At 36.9% G+C, this 17,269-nt stretch overlaps 1 protein-coding gene across 1 annotated transcript in view; it reads right to left on the reverse strand.

Moving 5' to 3' along the window:
• The window catches only part of zc3h3 (zinc finger CCCH-type containing 3), a 72,020-nt gene that overhangs the window by 16,744 nt on the left and 38,007 nt on the right, over positions 1 to 17,269 (reverse strand). Inside the window, exons 5-8 of the mRNA XM_039670096.2 lie at positions 3,826 to 3,971; positions 2,128 to 2,200; positions 1,870 to 2,028; positions 1,719 to 1,788 (exon numbers count right to left, since the gene is read on the reverse strand). Coding sequence (XP_039526030.2) covers positions 1,719 to 1,788; positions 1,870 to 2,028; positions 2,128 to 2,200; positions 3,826 to 3,971 — 448 coding nt within the window. The remainder of the gene's footprint in view (positions 1 to 1,718; positions 1,789 to 1,869; positions 2,029 to 2,127; positions 2,201 to 3,825; positions 3,972 to 17,269) is intronic.

The raw sequence follows: 17,269 nt of genomic DNA on the forward strand, positions 1-17,269 counted from the left end.
AGATCTCTGCAAATAAAATGCTATTGGAAACTAATTGTTTAACAAGATAAGGAGAGCACAGAATCATGGGCATGTAAAAATGGGACCATGCACGTGTATGTCTGTCTGCGAGAGGTAGGTAAGTAATGAGATCGAAATGTTCACTTCAGGAGAATCTAGACTAGTATATGATGGATCACATGTTGCGTCAATACTGATCCCATCTCCACCTGTCTCCATGACGGCAATGCCTAGGCAAAGACCTCGAAGTATGTAACTCTGGAATCTAGTGGGATTGCCTCAAAGATATTGAGACTGTAACACACCAACATAACCTGAGAGAGGAAGCTAAGTCCCTGACATAGTATCTTTAATTATCACCCCACAGGCCCACAAGCCCTGACAGTAACATGAAACCGCCACATACGGTCAGTCATGACTTATGTTAAGATTCTTATGGCTTTATGCATAAATCCAACTGTCAATACTGTCTTACAAAGATAAAATACAGTAGCTGCACATTTTATGTTTGAGTTATGACTGGAATCAAGTCTATTAGATCATGATCTTCCCTGTGATAGACGAATTCAGTTCAACTATGCTTCAATTGAGATAAACCTTAATAAAAAAATGATCAAATCAAACTAAAATCTCTGAAGCTGCTGTATTTTTGTGATTAAAAAAAAAAAAAAAAAAAAAAAAATTCACAAGTATAAGCTTTTCCATTCCACAGCGTTTTTGATTTGCTTTTCTACTCTGTAAAAAAACTTATTTTTCAAAGTTATAAATTAAAAAAAAACAATTACTGCAGTACTTACAGTTTATAGTTTTACAACTTCCACTTTCACGTTTCATTCAATGGTTTACTTCCCGTTTCTTTGTAATTGGTTATGAAATTTACTAGTCGTTTACTTTCTAAATGGAAATGGTTTCTACACCAATTTTCTTCTTCCCAGTTTATGTAAACATGCACTAAATCAGGGGTCGGCAACCTAAGGTAATCGCAGGCACGTGAGCAAAAGCAAGAGAAGTGCATGTATTTCATTTAGATAAAGTACCTTACACCTGCATATATATCTACATTTTCAGGTAATCATACTGTAGTTACACTGCTTGTTTTATTAAGTTAAGAGCTATAAATACTATTACTGCACAAGTCAATGAAAGCATGCAGCTCTGACCGCTGCGCATCATGAGACACTGAAAGCACAGCATGGATCAGGACAGCAGATGCATCAAACAAGTTAAGTCCATTTGACTGACAGCTTGCGGTTTGTTCTGCAATATTTGTTGTGCTTAGCTTTGTGAAAAAAAGTTAATGTTATAAAGTTCGGAGATATTCAACTAAGTATTGAGAGTCCTATTAAACACAATAATAATGATGTGCAAACTTGGTTTAGAAACAATTTGCATTTAGAAATTGCTAGTAAATTCCACAAAGAAATGGCAATGCATTGAAATTTTGAAGTAGAAAGACTGAAATGGTATTTTCTTGTACAGCATACTCCAATAAGTTTTTCTTTTATTTAGAACTTCAAAAAAACCTATTTTACAGTGTGGGGCAAATTTAATTAAATTTGAAGGAAAATTGCTTCATAAACGTTTGCATTTCAGTGTTACAAATCAAATAAATACTTGGCACACTTGGCCCGACAGCTGTGCTAGATTTTCTTTTTTCTTTGCAGCGTCCATTATCTTGTCCTGTTTTTGGAAGAACCCTTAAAAGTAAACTGACTTACCTTCTCCTTGGCTACTTTATGCGAGAAAGGACAAGTCCCATCAGTCCGCTTACATGTGCCTCGGAGAAACCTGCCAACCAATCAAGAGTTTAATTTGAAGCCAGCTTTCAAAGTCAGACATTTTGTGAGAGTGTGCACAGAAACTCAGTACCTGGTGCAGACGGCTACTTTGTCAGGGTCGTGGATGTAGGGGCAAGTGTCACCATGGTTACACTTGCCGAATCGGTTATAGTACATACAGTACTGCTTGGCCTTCTGTTTCTTCTGTCTGGCCTGTCGTATTATAGCTAAACTCCTCTGCACAGCACGACTGATGTACACACACAAAAAACAAAACCAGTAAACAAATTCACCTTCATATCTTATGTATTGTTATGCTGTTGAATGAACGATATCTTAAAATACTAACCTGGCTACGTAACGTGTGGCTGATGTTCTTCCCTGATTACTAGTTGAGGAAACATATGGATTGTACCACTCTCCTGTAGTATGGAAAGATATTATTCACACTCATTATAAAGGATTAAGCACCAATTTAAGAAAGGTTATGTCTTTCTTCTATTGAACACAAAAGCATACATTTAGCAGTAAATAACTTAAATTTTGGTCTGTTCACCACACAAAGCTGTCATAAGATTTCCAAGTTTTATGGACAACTTTCATGATTTTATAATACTTCCAATAGTACTTTTTTACAGTCCCTGGATACTTAATGCGTTCAATGTATGGAAAAGAGCAGCATGAGTATTCCGCAAAAAAAATTGTGATGTTTGGTTTTCACAGAAGAAACTTTTTTTTGTATGTGATTTGTTTTTGTGTTTGATTTGGACTGACATAAAGGTAAAGAATAATGACCTAATTACCATTGCTGGGTGAACTATTCCTTTAAAAACATTACTTTACCCAATTTAAAAAAAAAAAAAACCCATAAGATTTACAAATATACACATTTGTCTTTGTGAATGTAGATATTACAGCTTGAAGTAAGCTGTAGGCCAGTGCTTGTTTTTTTTTGTTTTTTTTTCCGCTTGCCTCATCCAAGCTTGTACACAAGCATATTTATTTATAACAAGCCAGACTAATAGCATGTAATTAAAGGTCATCATGTTCATTGGTAATGACGGAGGCCAGCAAGTACAACTAAGACAAGATATCATGCTGTTTATTTATATATCAGGGTCCGTCAACCACAGCCAAATGGAAATCTAAGAGAGAACTAGGTATAAACACTGCACTCAATGTAGCAATGAGTGATCGAGCAATGAGGGCAGACGCAAGGAATGTAATATCTGAGTGCATGTGAGAAATGGCTCGCTGGTTATGTGGATTGCAATTGTAAAGTCCATGTGAAAAAGGGAATGGGAGATTGAGTCTGTGTGTTTTAACTACCAGACCCGTGTGTGGTGAGACTACAGTTTGTTGGGGAGATCATAAATTGACACGTGTATGGGTGTTTGTGTGGAACTCCTGTCATAGAGCAGTGGCTGATCTTTAATTCCACTTCTGACTAGGGCTTTAAGGTTTAATCTAGGCTATTCACCATCTCTCCTGTTCTGTCTGTGTGTCTCTCTCTCAACCTGTAGCCAGTGACAGATGACAGCTTTATTATTTCAGAAGGCGAATTGTAACCCCCCTACACTCACTTGCTGGATGGGTTGATAATCTGGACCGTGTATTTAAGAGACAACCAATAAATACCGACCATTTAAAAAGCACAAAAACACACCGCAGGTGCACATATTCATGTAAACAAAAAACAAAAAAAATCAAATCTGATTTTAGTGGTTTGAAACTGATTTTTTCAAATTAATTTTTTTATCAGGTAATCTACAGTAATGTGCAAAAGTCTTCGGGTACTTTATAATTTTCAGATATTTATATATATTTTTTTCTATAGGGTGTCAGTTAAAGATATTAGTTTGCATTCAAACATTCCTTTTGCCATTAATTGTAATAATCCAGAGAGGTTTTTGTATGCACAAGGAGTCTGACAACAGTCGGTATGATCTGATTTCACCATCATTGATTCTGAGAAAATACTAAATTCCCTAAGACTTTTGCACAGTACTCTATGTCTAAGCAGCAACGATCTCTGCAAAATGGTTACCTGGTCTACTGTTAGGTGTGGAGGTGGTTTGAGTGCGAGAGAGCTTATTGGCTGAGACTCTGTATAAGGCTCCGCCTATCCACCTCATGCTCCGCCCCCTCCATTGCCTTTCTGGACTAGTCCTTAGCCGATTCTGCAGGACGATTCTGAATAAGAAGTTGCAAAAACACAGAAAGACAAATCATGCAAAGGAATGACAGTGACATTTGAACCAATTATAATCCAAATATCAAGTCATTTTTGTTTATGAACAAAAATCACTTGACAAGAGATACCACTCACACATTTTTATTATTTTCTTTTTTCCCCTATGGTACACTAATTACATATGCATAGTTGGGGTCGGTAAGATTTTAAAGTCTCTTATGCTCACCAAGACTGCGTTTATTTGATCAAAAATATTAAATACAAAATATTATTACAATTTTAAATATCCTTTTTTTTTAAATTCATTTTGAAATGTGATTGCAAAATGCCTGTGAAGTCAAATCTGAATTTTCACATGAAATCACATAATCCTTCAGAAATCATTGTAATATGCTGATTTAATGCTCAAGAAACATTTCTTATTATTATCAATGATGATTTTTTTCTTGGAACCCATGAAAAAAAAAAGAGTGGAACCAATGATATTTCTTTTCTTAGGATTCTTTGATAATATATATATATATATATATATATATATATATATATATATATATATATATATATATATATATATATATACAGTATATATATATATATATATATATATATATATATATATATATACAGTATATATATATATATATATATATATATATTACTTTAAAAAAAATCAAGGAAAAATTGATTTCTCACCATTAGCCTTAAAGGGGTGGTTGATTGTGATTTCACATTTTTCATTTTAAATAGTGTGTAATGTTGCTGTTGGTGCATGAACAGTATCTGCAAAGTTGCAGCGCTGAAAGTTTAATGTAAGCAGAGATATTGTCTTTTTAAAAATCAGGAAGTTTAGTGCCTACAAAAACGACTTGATTGGGACTACAGCCCGGTTTTAGACGTCACTAACCCATACATTTGCATCAACCCTCCCTCCGGAATATGCAAAAAAAAAAGGGCATGGCCATATTTCTGTCGCTCGTCGAGTGTGTTATGTTCACCCAGCTGTCAGGTCTTCTGTGTTTGGGCTTCCCACGGACGTTGTAATTTGTCCACAACGGATACAATTTATGTTTGATTATGTTCCTGAAAATGACGATCGTAATTTAGCTCTCTGTGCAGCACATTAACGGACGACAGCTTCCAGAATCTCCACAAATTCAATGCCGGATTCAACAAGAAACTGTTACTAAAACATGAAGCAGTTCCAGCTTTAAAACCAGAGGCAGCAGTTGTTGGGCCACAACCTGTAATTAGGCTAAGACTTAATCATTTTAAATGTATTTGCATGTATAATTTCAGACGTAAAGTTTTAGTTTTATCAAATGCCAGAGCTGGCTTTTTTAGCCACTAGGCTATTAGTTATGCTATTTTGTGTCTACGACAAACGCGTACAAACATTATGGACCTGAATTTTGTATGTACTAATGTTGAAAATGTATTTTTCATGTATATATACTTTGACGTTATTTTCATTTTGATCAAGAGCGTAAACCAATACCAACGCTGTTTGTGTATATAGTAGCCAGTCAGTTTGATGCTATTGTGTAAAACAAACGTGTATAAAGTTAAACAAAATATAGGAAAATTATCATTCAGAAATGTTTTGTAAGAGCCGTGAGTGGTGAGGTTCTGCTTGCCTCTCTTCATCGCCGCTTTTTGGGTCTGATTCTGGCTCATACTGATACTGCAGTATCGACACCATTATTTACATTTGACATGAACAACACGTGCAACTTCGCCCGTAAAGGTAATGGGCTTAAACCTTCCGGACAACGTGCACTACAGTTTAGCCAATCACAACACACCGGCCCAAACTAACCAATCTGAGCGCACTGCCTGTTTCTGAGGGAGTGGTTTCATAGAATCAGGAAGTCAACCAGTTGTTCAAATGACAGAGGAGAAAGTAGATTACAATAAAGGTGAAATTTATGAAAAATGAGACTTTTAAAAAAAGAAAAAACACGAATACATGTTATATTGCACCCCACAAACACAATCATGCAAAGAAAAAAGCAGTAAACTACCCCTTTAAGAATCTATTTCTATTTCAATCTATTTTGTAAGAATCACGTCATTTCTGAATGCTAAATTAAGACAGTTAGAGCAGCTTTTCTTTTTTGCTCTAAATGTCCCTCCTTCAACACCACTTTCTAATCTCATCCTCACCTTCCCAAACATACCAACACTCTCTCTCTGTCTCTCTCTCTCTCCTGGCTCCTGTGTCACAGCACTCTGGTAAATTGCTCCTTTAATGGAGGGGACGGCCGTGTGGAAATGGAAAGAATTGAAAAGAGGAGGAAATCATTGAGATAATTGCCAGGGCACGAGGCCAGAGCAGAGAGACTGCCCCCTCCAAACATACTCCTTGATGCTTCCTCTTCCTCTCAAACACAAATATGAAAAATATTTTTTTAACAGAAGTGTTCTAATGTAAATTCAATATGACTCACTGCTATAAATAAAGTACTACATTTCTGTCAGTGCAACATGCTCATTTACATACTATGTATTATAGTAGAGCTGCACGATTATGAATACATTTAGAATCATGATTGTTTTTGTTTCAAATAAAGATCACAATATCCCCACAGTTCTGAACAGACAACTAAACAAAATCACATGAAGATTAGGTTCTTTACTTTACATTACTGGATGAATCAAGAGTTCTTGAATGAATCTCAGGAATGATTCAATGACATACATTTTTTAACAGTCACTTGTTGTCAGCACCTAGTGGCGTAACGATGTGATGGTACAATTGTGTTTTTGAAGAGCAAAGTTACTTTCAAAGGGTGGATTGCTCTATTTTGATCGTTACCGTATACATCAGTGTTTATATCCAACTATAAACCTTAGTTTTATCCCAGTACTTCTGTGATAACAATACTGTGAGGTTGAAAAGACTGAAGCTGTTTCATACAGTACCTATACATGACAACTGCTCTATCAGTGGCATCACCAGCGCAGATCTGAATATTCCATCCTGATTTTGGCAAAGGTTTAATAGACATAGCTGAATCGCTGTCATTTAGGAAAAAAAAAAAATGTAGGGGTGCTTGAATCGAGATCGCAATCTTTTAATGATTAATCGTGCAGCTCTACCATAGTCTTTTCCACCTTTCAAAGTATATATTTGAGACTGATTGTGGGAGAAGTTGTATGTGAAGGAGTGTATGAGAGTAGCAACTCTGTATTAGGAGACATGAACTTTACTGTAGTACAAAACGGTTCGAGAGCCCAACAGCAAATCACCTCCAACATTAATCTACACCCAATACAAGAGCTTCAACTACACAATCTATTGCCTCGGCCAATATGTCCAACCCCAGCCCACACGTGCAGCACAGCACCAACATTGAGCCCGAGCACTCCTACACACACAGAAACCATCACTGGCTTCAATACAAACACACAGTGATAACCACAAGGCTCCATAAACTGCAACACAATAGTAAAAACGTTAGGATATCGCTAACTAGATTTATATATATATATATAAATCTATAAATAAATCTTCTGTGCACCAACTTCCACAGAAGTGAGGATCGTTATACCTGATACGAAGTCATTCAATGTAGCAGGATGAGTTAGCAGACAAAGTATCATACATAAAATTATACCATCAATATGCACATACATAGAACACATCAAATTAGATAAAAGGAAGATTAAATGTCCATTTTGACATGCAAGAACCAATGAGGTTTGTTCTTGCATGTCAAGAATGTACTGTCACGCTTCCGTTTACCATATTTGACGGCAGAATTACATTTTTGGGTGAACTGATGAATTTTGACATTGTGATATTTAATCCCTCCAATAAAAATGACTGTCTTCTCTCTGGTGAGGTATGCAAGACTTTCTTATAACCATTTAGTCCGTTTAAAACTGCAAGCTTGCGTTTATCTGCATCAACAACTCATGCAATAGAACCAAGTCCCCATCCTACATTTCTTCATAATAATCCATTACACTCGTCACGTCACAATATAGATATACAAACGTCACAATATAGACCATTTCACAAGATGTTCTTTATTCCACATGTAAAGAAAACATCTTAAAGATGTTTGTTTAACTTTTTGATTCAGTTTTAAATGTTCTGTTGGTTGTATTTTATCCCAGCTTTTATGTAGTGTTAAAAAACTGAAACAGGAAGTGCTTCTGGACCAGTGTTGTTTACATCTTGTGAAATGGTCTATAGAAGAAAAGATCTATCGCTACTTCTATTGCATTGAGACTTTAAAAGAAAAAAAACGAAAATTCAGATCACCTTTGCGTGATTTGACTTGAAATGAAATTACTTGAATGAAAACCTGAATGACTTTCTATTTTCTGTGGAAGACAGAAGATATTTTGAATAAATGTTGATAAGAAAATTGTTTCAGTTCCCATTGACTATAGAACAATGGAGGCCTACTGTTTTGTATACCGACACTCTTCAAAATATCATATTTCATGTTTTCACACATGCAAAGACACAAGATCAAAGTGCCAAACAACCTGCAGTGCATCTACATCCTTTTAGTTGAAAGAGCATATGTCGCACATACATCATATCCCACACAGGTCCACAACGGCTTAGTGACAGCAGCCATGGGAGCCATAATGAGGCGTAATGGGAGAACAGTTGCTGCCCTCACTGGGGCTAAGGCAGGGCACCCAAGAGCCATAATGGAGCCTAATGTAGCCATGACATGGACATGGAACATACAAGGCAGTTAACCCCAGTCTTAGTGAGCCTTGTGACAAATGGATAAAATATGTAAGGCCGAAACTCGGAAGTAGAGTATATGTATAGCATGCAAATGTTCTTTTTAAGATGGAACGAGAGGGAATCTGTAAACACAAGATGTCTCGTGACCTCTTGGGTCTCTTGTTTTAACTCTGGTAAAGATGGGAATAAAAGTAAGGAAGCTCCATCACCCTTAGAGCTCTCAGCCAGTTGTCCTTGACCCTATAAGGCCAATACATTATCTTCAGCCATCCGGCACTCTTTAAATCACAGGTCGCCACAATATACGTACCTTTAGTTGCTGTTCTGGTATCAGTTATGTTTGTGTTTCCGGTTACAGCAGTAACTCAGACAAGAAGGCGTAAGAGCTGATCCGATATCAGAGGCAGAGTGAACCGGCCATGCTAAAACACGGGGTCTGGAGGGACATATCACGTTGTCCCATGTATCACTTGAATGGCAGTAGGGAATTATTTTTATGGGACACACGATGGGTTGTAATTGCACTGTTAGAGTAGGACGTGATTTAGCATTTGGGGGCTCTGACCCTGAGGCTATGATATAAAAAGGTCTTTGTGCTCGTCCTGAGGGTCTGCTAGCATATAAGAGAGGAGAAGTTTTTACTGATTTTTTTTTTTTTTTTTACAGGTGCACTGGGTTTTCATGAACCAACATTAAAAACTAGGGATGCACCGATACCACTTTTTTGGAAAACGAGTACGAGTACGAGTACTTGCATTTCAGTACTCGCCGATACCGATACCAAGTACTTAATAAAAAAAAAAAAAAACATGATTTAAATATTTTTAAATACGGGTTTTTAGGTCCTTGATTAAATTACTTGGGTAACACTTTATTTCGATAGTCCACTTTACTAACTATAAGTAACTTTTCAATTACATGTCAACTAACTGTCATTAGAGTATTAGTAGACTAGAGTATTAGTACGATCAGCTTAATATCTGATAACACTTTATTTATTTTTTCCCCCAACAGACATTCAACTGACTATAAGTAACTTGGCGACTACAAGTAAACTTATTCTCCTAATCCAAAGCCATTCACTTTGAAATTGTTCCACACCAGTGATGCACGGGTTGATCCAAAATGAGCGGGTGCCTGCGCCGCGGTCACCCGCGGTTACCCGCAGTTACGGGTCATCCAAAAATATTTTTAATGATATTCGGGTCGCGGTCGGTCAGGTCGTTTGGAAAAAGATGCCAATTAAACCTTTGTATTTATATAGTACTAGATACAATTTTCTATTAAATATATAGGCCGAATTTATTTATTGGCTGAATAACTGGCACGAAGATGACACACAAGCTCAGTCTAAACAGTTCTCAGTTCTGTACTGGTGTGATCCGAGAACCGCTGTACCTCTGCGTTCGTTACTACGCGGATGCGCAGTATCAGCTGCTCGTGCTCATCACTTCTCTCAGCTGTGGCAACAACATGTCTCAGTTCAGTGAACTGTTAGTTACTGGAGTAAAATATAATTCGGGATATTGGTTTATTTCAACTCGGAGGGACTGTCAGGCATGTCTGAAAGTGAGTAACTGTAGTAACTTGTGGATCAGCACTGACGCAAGACGTGAACTGATGCGAATGATTCAGTTCGATTTAGCGTACTGGTTCGACCGGTTCATTAAAAAGAACCGATTCGTTCACGAACCGGCCATGTCTATGATCACTAGTCTGCAGAGAGATGGAGGCGGCAAGAGAAAAGGTGAAGACTGGGGAGTGGAAGCTCCGCAAATACACAAATAGAAAGAGTAAGTGTGGGAGACATTTACCGAAATAATGAAAGATGATGACCAAAGTGCTGCCTTTGTTATATGTAGGCTACGTCTTCTTGCGATGCTGTGTTGTTACACGTTTATGGCCCAATGACGCTACGATGGATGAGCATGTACTACTTTTAAAAAATACGGTCAGGAAGAGGGTCGGGTACAATATTTTCTTACTTTTTTTGCGGTCCGAGTAGCGGGCGGGTAGTTGAAAACGTTGGTAGTGTGCGGGTTGTTTATACATTGACCCGCGCATCACTGTTCCACACGGCTGACATGTCTCCCCATCTCCCCGCTCTGAGCTGCAGCCGGAGCCTGGGGGTGGGCACTCGGCGCCTGTGATTAACCCATTTCTCAGAAAATGGTATCGGTCCCCGGTATCGGGGGACTTTTAACGAGTACGAGTACTTTAGAAAATGTGGTATCGAGGCCGATACCAGATACCGGTATCGGTATCGGTGCATCCCTATTAAAAACCCATGTTAGACCAACAGAATTCCCTCATATGTTGTCCCACTCCCAACTAGTCAATCAATTTGGAAATAAACATTATTGCTAAAAGGGTTTGAGTCCCCATCATGAATTGCGGCATGAATAAATGATTACTTTTAATGTTATAGGATTGTGCATTGCTATTTGCTGACTTCCACGTATACCTTGTCGATTTGTCCAAATTTGTTAGTTATTTGTTATGTTGTGATGTTAAGGGCTCATTTTTACATTTCTTTATAGTTACAGTGCTTGAGAGTGAAGCCTTTTATATGCAACCTTCTAAAACATAATATATTTGCTTTGTAAGGTGAAAGCGCTTTTAGAAACAAAGAAAACATTTCACGACTGAATGAGGCAATTTACATTTAGCGTACGACTGTTAATTATGCACATTTTTAAGACAATAGTTAAGGGGATCTAAAAATTTTAATGCATCAAAATGTATTAAATTAAGTTCTCTCAACAATTCATTTATTAGTGTGCTCATGATAAGAAGGCACAAAATGCAAAAAAAGTACCGGACATGCTGATGATGACCCATCCCTCGAGGGGCCGGAGCGAATCTGTGTTTTTGTCCCTTTAATTCATTCTGTCAAAATAAATGCTTTTCCAGCAACCATCTCTGAGGCATCATGATTTTTATCACTCCCACTAGACACAAATCTCTGTTTTGCTAGTATGTGGCATATTTAGGGGGCACAGTAAGCAACCATCAGCAAGGATGAGCGCTGGGGACTTACACCTGTGTCAAGACAAAAACACATCAGTGCTGGTGCATGTGACGGTCAGGAGTAGAATGCATACGCTGGCCAAGCAATTAGTGTGTATTCACGTCAATTAAGTTTAAACCGTTTAATTGTAAGAAAAGTTCTACTCACAAAAAATCGATCACCAGGCCGCTTTCGATTATACAGACTATTTTGTGTTCTCACATGAGAGTATGTGCATGCATGTACAATATAGTGTGTCTTGAAGTGTTTTCGACCGCAGGACGAGTGCAGATGAAGGAGAGAGCGAATCAGCACTCCGGCAGTGTGATTAACGATGTGACTTTTGTTTTGGTGACGGGGAGGAATTCACAGGCCGCACGGGCATTCACAATAATGCTTGTCTTGTCTATTTGGCCGCAGAGAAAGCATTAGTAAGCTCATCCTGAAGAATAGACAAAAAGAGTTACCCTTGAAATGAGCTAGCTGGTTTCACTTAACCAATTTTCCTTGTGTAAATGAGTTTTTTGCCTGTAGCAAAGTAGATAATGAGGGGAAACTTAAGTGATAACCATATTAAAGACTATTAGAGACGGACAACATTTGAAATGTTTGGAAAAAATCAACAGCCTGGGGGCAAACAAGTGGTCATGGAAGGGGATAGGACTGAGGGACATGAGGTAAATTAGACATTTGTCATCATCATCATCATCTGGGGGAATTAAGCCAAATGTGTGGTATTTTTGCCTATTCCACCAGCTACCGTTATGGGTGCCACATTTCAGATTGGACTATGACAATAAATGCTCTTGCTTAGTATCAGTGATGCACACTAGAAGTAAAGTATTTGATTATATTTTGAAAAACGTGAAATGAATAGCTATTGTGGCACGAGTCTTACTGACTGTTTGGATCCTGAGTGCCGTTTGCAGGTAATGAACACTTTGTGCACATGCACTGCCAATAAACAAACAAAAAACCTGTAACTCTTGCTTTTGTAGCTTCAGCATAGCAGTACATGCTTGTAATCTTTCTCATTTATAAGTTGCTTTAAAATAAATTAACATTTGCTTGGTTTTCAAAAGTTTGGGGTCAGAAATGTATATTTTTAAGATGTTAACGCTTTTATTATGCAGCTATGATGCATTAAATTAATCAAATGGGACAGTAAAGACATTTACATTGTTACAAAAAAAAAAAGCTATTTCTATCTTTTTCATTATTTAATTGTATTTTATTCCATTTAAAATAAAGTTATGTTTTTATATATTAGAATGATTTATATATACAAAATATTTTAAAACTCTTACTGACCCAGAACTTTTAAACGGTAGACATACATACACTCTAAAAAATGCTGGGCTGTTTCAACCCAATCTGGGGTCAAATATGGACAAGCCCAAACTTTGGATTAAAATGCAATTTAAAAAAGAAAAAGAACCTAATGGCTGGATTTGTCTATATTTGACCCAAATCCTTTTTTAGAGTGTAGGATAAACAAAAAAGAAAACTGGGCATTCATTAACCACTGTGGCTGGTAAGTGAAAAGTTTAGGGTATTTCCCACCCTGGCCATCATCAACATTTGTATCAATTTTTCTGGGCTCATGCTCTGTTTTATACCTCATAATACATATGGCAATACTGTAACTTTCAAACATTTTTAGGTGTTAATACCTGAGCTCTTTCGCTCTATTGCTCTATACCTTGTCCTTTAGCACTCTCAATTCTCCTGTTCTCCCTCATGCTCCCCTCCCTTCTCTCCCTGGATGGGTGGATGAGATGAATGGAGAGGTGGTGAAGAAGAGGAGAGGGGAGCAGCGCTGCAGCATATCCTGTGCTGATCAATACCGAGCACTAAACCTGATGAGGGCCATGCCACGCCACTCCACCCACACTGAGAGAGTGCATGGCCATATGTGTGAGAGTGCGTCGAACAGAGAAAATAAAAGCTAAATGTTGTTATTGTTTTTTTTTTTGTTTCTCAGGCGTGAACAGTGTTAGAGTTCATGGAAACCTCAGGAAGAAATGTGGCTTCATACATTGCACAATACAAAAATGAATGTGTGTTCTAAAACAAATTGTTAAAAAATAAGGGTTCCACAGATAATATGAAAAAAAAATTGAGATAATTGAGATTTTGGCTGCTTTGATTAACTGTATCATTGCTCGCTTTCTGTGTGTAATTGATTCCAATAAATAAATACATTATAGCATTTTAATCAATCAAGTTTTAATGATTTAATGTAAATTGTATTAATTATTTTAAACAATAATTCAAAACGAAATATGAATAAATAACATTAAAATCAATATGAATAATTATTGTCAACAATATAATTTTTTATAAAAAATAAAAATATTATTAAAATATCAAATTCATATTTGCAATTACAATATGAAGAGACACCAATATCAAAATTATTTTATTTGAATGTAACTTTAATATAATATAATATAATATAATATAATATAATATAATATAATATAATATAATATAATATAATATAATCAGGTAATAGACTGGAGATATGGCTGCTAAACATTTGCTTTGCAATCACAAGAAAAAAAAATACATTTTATGTATGTATTATGAATACAGCCTTGGTAAACATGAGAATTATTTAAAAATACAAATATTAATTTATTTCAATAATATAATATGATTTGATAATACTGATAATATTACATGAGTCATTTGATATCAATAATATTAAAATAAAATAAAATTCATATTTGTGATGTCAATTTCACTTAATATCAGAAGTATTTTATTTTAAATGTAAATTTTATTAATATATTGAAATATGATATTACCATTGATAAGATCATGGTCATTATTAATTTTAATAGCAATGTTAATGATAAATTACAAAGTCATATTATTAAAATATCAAGAGAAATAATCAACAATTATGATCCCTTATATCTTAAGTGGTGGTATGGTGAGCCATATCCAAAAAGAAAAACAAACTCTACACTAACAATCAAAAAAAGAAAAATGAGAAAGACAAAAATCCAGAAAAGAAAGAACAAAACAGAGTGTGTGTAATGGGGGAGGGCAGTTTGTATGCGTGCGTGTGTGCATGTGTGTGTGTGTGCACACACAGACTCATGTAATTTACACCCAGGCGTCCATGCTTTACGGCTTTCTTAATTCAACTCCAGCTACTATTAATGTAGTTAATGTTAAGATTATATCTATTTTCTGGTGGCTGCCGGGGATTTACGAGGTCCTTTCCTCCCCCACCCAGTCCCCTCAAACACTCAATCACCAGACACAGCCGCACTGCTGACTACACACACCCACCGCTCTCCAGCTCGCTGCGCCGGACGGCGGGTCACTGCACGGAAGGGTGAGGGGCTAAAGAGCCCCGCGTCTGTCTGCTCATGTGTGAGACAGAGAGGGGCTCTGTTCTTCTCCTGCTTGAGCTCAGGGTTGGTGGACTGTGATCGGCCATCTGTGTGCGTGTTTGTTAACTAAAAAAAGACACAACACCAAGAGTCTCTCTTCATTAAGTAAAGCATGTTGTGTAGCAGCATCACAGGTTCAAAGCCCAGGGAGAGCATGTACTGGCAAACTGAAACACTTGAATGCACAGTAAGTCGCTTTGGATAAAAGCGTATATGTAATGTCTGCCAAATGTGTAAATGTAATAAGAACGTGGCAGATGGCCATACTCTAAAATACTCTAAAAATAAGCATCACCAATGAATGAAAGAAAGAAAGAGATGGATCGTTAAAAATCGTCCCTTATCTTCTCACCCCCCCATGCTATCTCTCTCTCCTTCTCATTTCCCTCTCTCTTGTAATATTTCACAATGCGTCACAGAGGTTCAAATTGAAAATCCCTTGATGAATCAATATTTATTGCAGGCAGCTAAATGAATGGCGGTAAGTCACCGCAGCTCAAAGGCAATCTGAAGCAAAGCGCGCATCTCACAAAATCTGCATTACACAAATGAAGCCCAACAAACACACACTTGTTTACCCATTCAAATCCCAAGAGCACTGCCCCAGCAAACCCAAATGACATAAATGAAGTATCAATGACCTGCACAAAAAGTTACAAAATGCTGTAATCATGCTGCATATTATCAAATATTTTAGTTTCTAAAATACTATTTTAGATTTTTCTGTTAAAAAAATAAATAAAAAATTGTACAGCATTTTTTGAAAATTATGTGACTGCATGGTCACAATTTTCTGGTTAGTGTCTTTTTACCACTTTTAATCACCTTTAAGAGAGAGACTACAAACATTTGAAAATTCATTTGGGCAGCAAAATTTCAGTGATCTGCAAAATTATGTTCAAATGTATCCTCTCAATTAATATCGTCCTTCGGATGAGACGTAAACTCTCTGCGGTCATTAAAAATCCCATGGCAATTCCATCCATTGGCCCTTGCCAATCATGGCCTCCTAATAATCCCCATCCACTGAATTGGCTCTATCACTCTCACTCCTCTCCACCATAGAACTGGTAAGTTCCGCCCAGTAGACCTCTAGGTTGAAAAAGCGTTATTTTCTGATCCCGTTTGAATTGTGCCATGAATGTGAACATATGTTGTCTGTGAATTTTTTATATAATTTCTCATGTAACGAGTTTGACAGTATATTGTGTGATTCTTTGGCTAGCAGTTGTTGAATAGACATAACGAGAAAGACTACATGTCGCATATGTGACGTCACCGCATAACATATTTTCCCTCACAAACTCACGGTTTTCATCACGCTCAACTAGTTTGTCCTCTCACTGAAAGAAGGCGGTAAAGTGCACCAAAGACACAGGCATGTTTAGTGGGATCCGTGTGCTAGTGGTTGTGACGTATATGTCTAACCGTATGAACATTCTACCCGCTAAATTGTAGCATTCTTTACATGAAAAATTCTATAAAAAATTCACAGACAACATATGTTCACATTCATGGCAAAATTCAAACAGGATTAGAAAATAATTATTTTCTCTCATTCACTTGCATTGAAGATTTTTCAACCTAGAGGTCCAGCGGGGTTAGCGGAAGGGGCGGGACTTACCAGCTCTATTGGCTGGTGGTGTGTGGTGAGCATACTGTTGTACTGTGGCTGCCGTCACATCATCCAAGTGGATGCTGCACAATGGAGGTGGTTGAGGAGGGATTCCCTGATATGATTGTTAAGCGCTTTGGGTGTACAGTAGTATGCTATCTATGAAAGCGCTATATTAATGCCTCATTCATTCAATATGATGTTGTAAAATCTACTTACTGTATACTACACAGTTTTTTTTTAGTAGCCCTTTCCACAAAGCAGTTAGGCTTCACTTTCAGTACATTCATTAGTTGCTTAGGAAGTGTAATGTAAAGTGTTTTCTCACAAATGAATTACAGATTAATCTGAAAAGAGCTAGAAATTCAATTACACCAACAAAAAAATATATCTAAATCCAAACTATACAGAATACTTGTGTGCAGGCCACTGAGGTCAAAATGTCAGCATCTTTTCAATAATGAGCTGTGATGAGAGTCTGACCTGCAGACCTGTTAATCATCTATTTGAAGACCAGCTGTTAGACGTCTGTCGGCCAAAATGTTCTC

Source organism: Pimephales promelas, chromosome 8 (assembly GCF_988280905.1).
Source record: "Pimephales promelas chromosome 8, fPimPro1.hap1.1, whole genome shotgun sequence".
In the NCBI taxonomy this organism is placed as follows: Eukaryota; Metazoa; Chordata; class Actinopteri; order Cypriniformes; family Leuciscidae; genus Pimephales; species Pimephales promelas.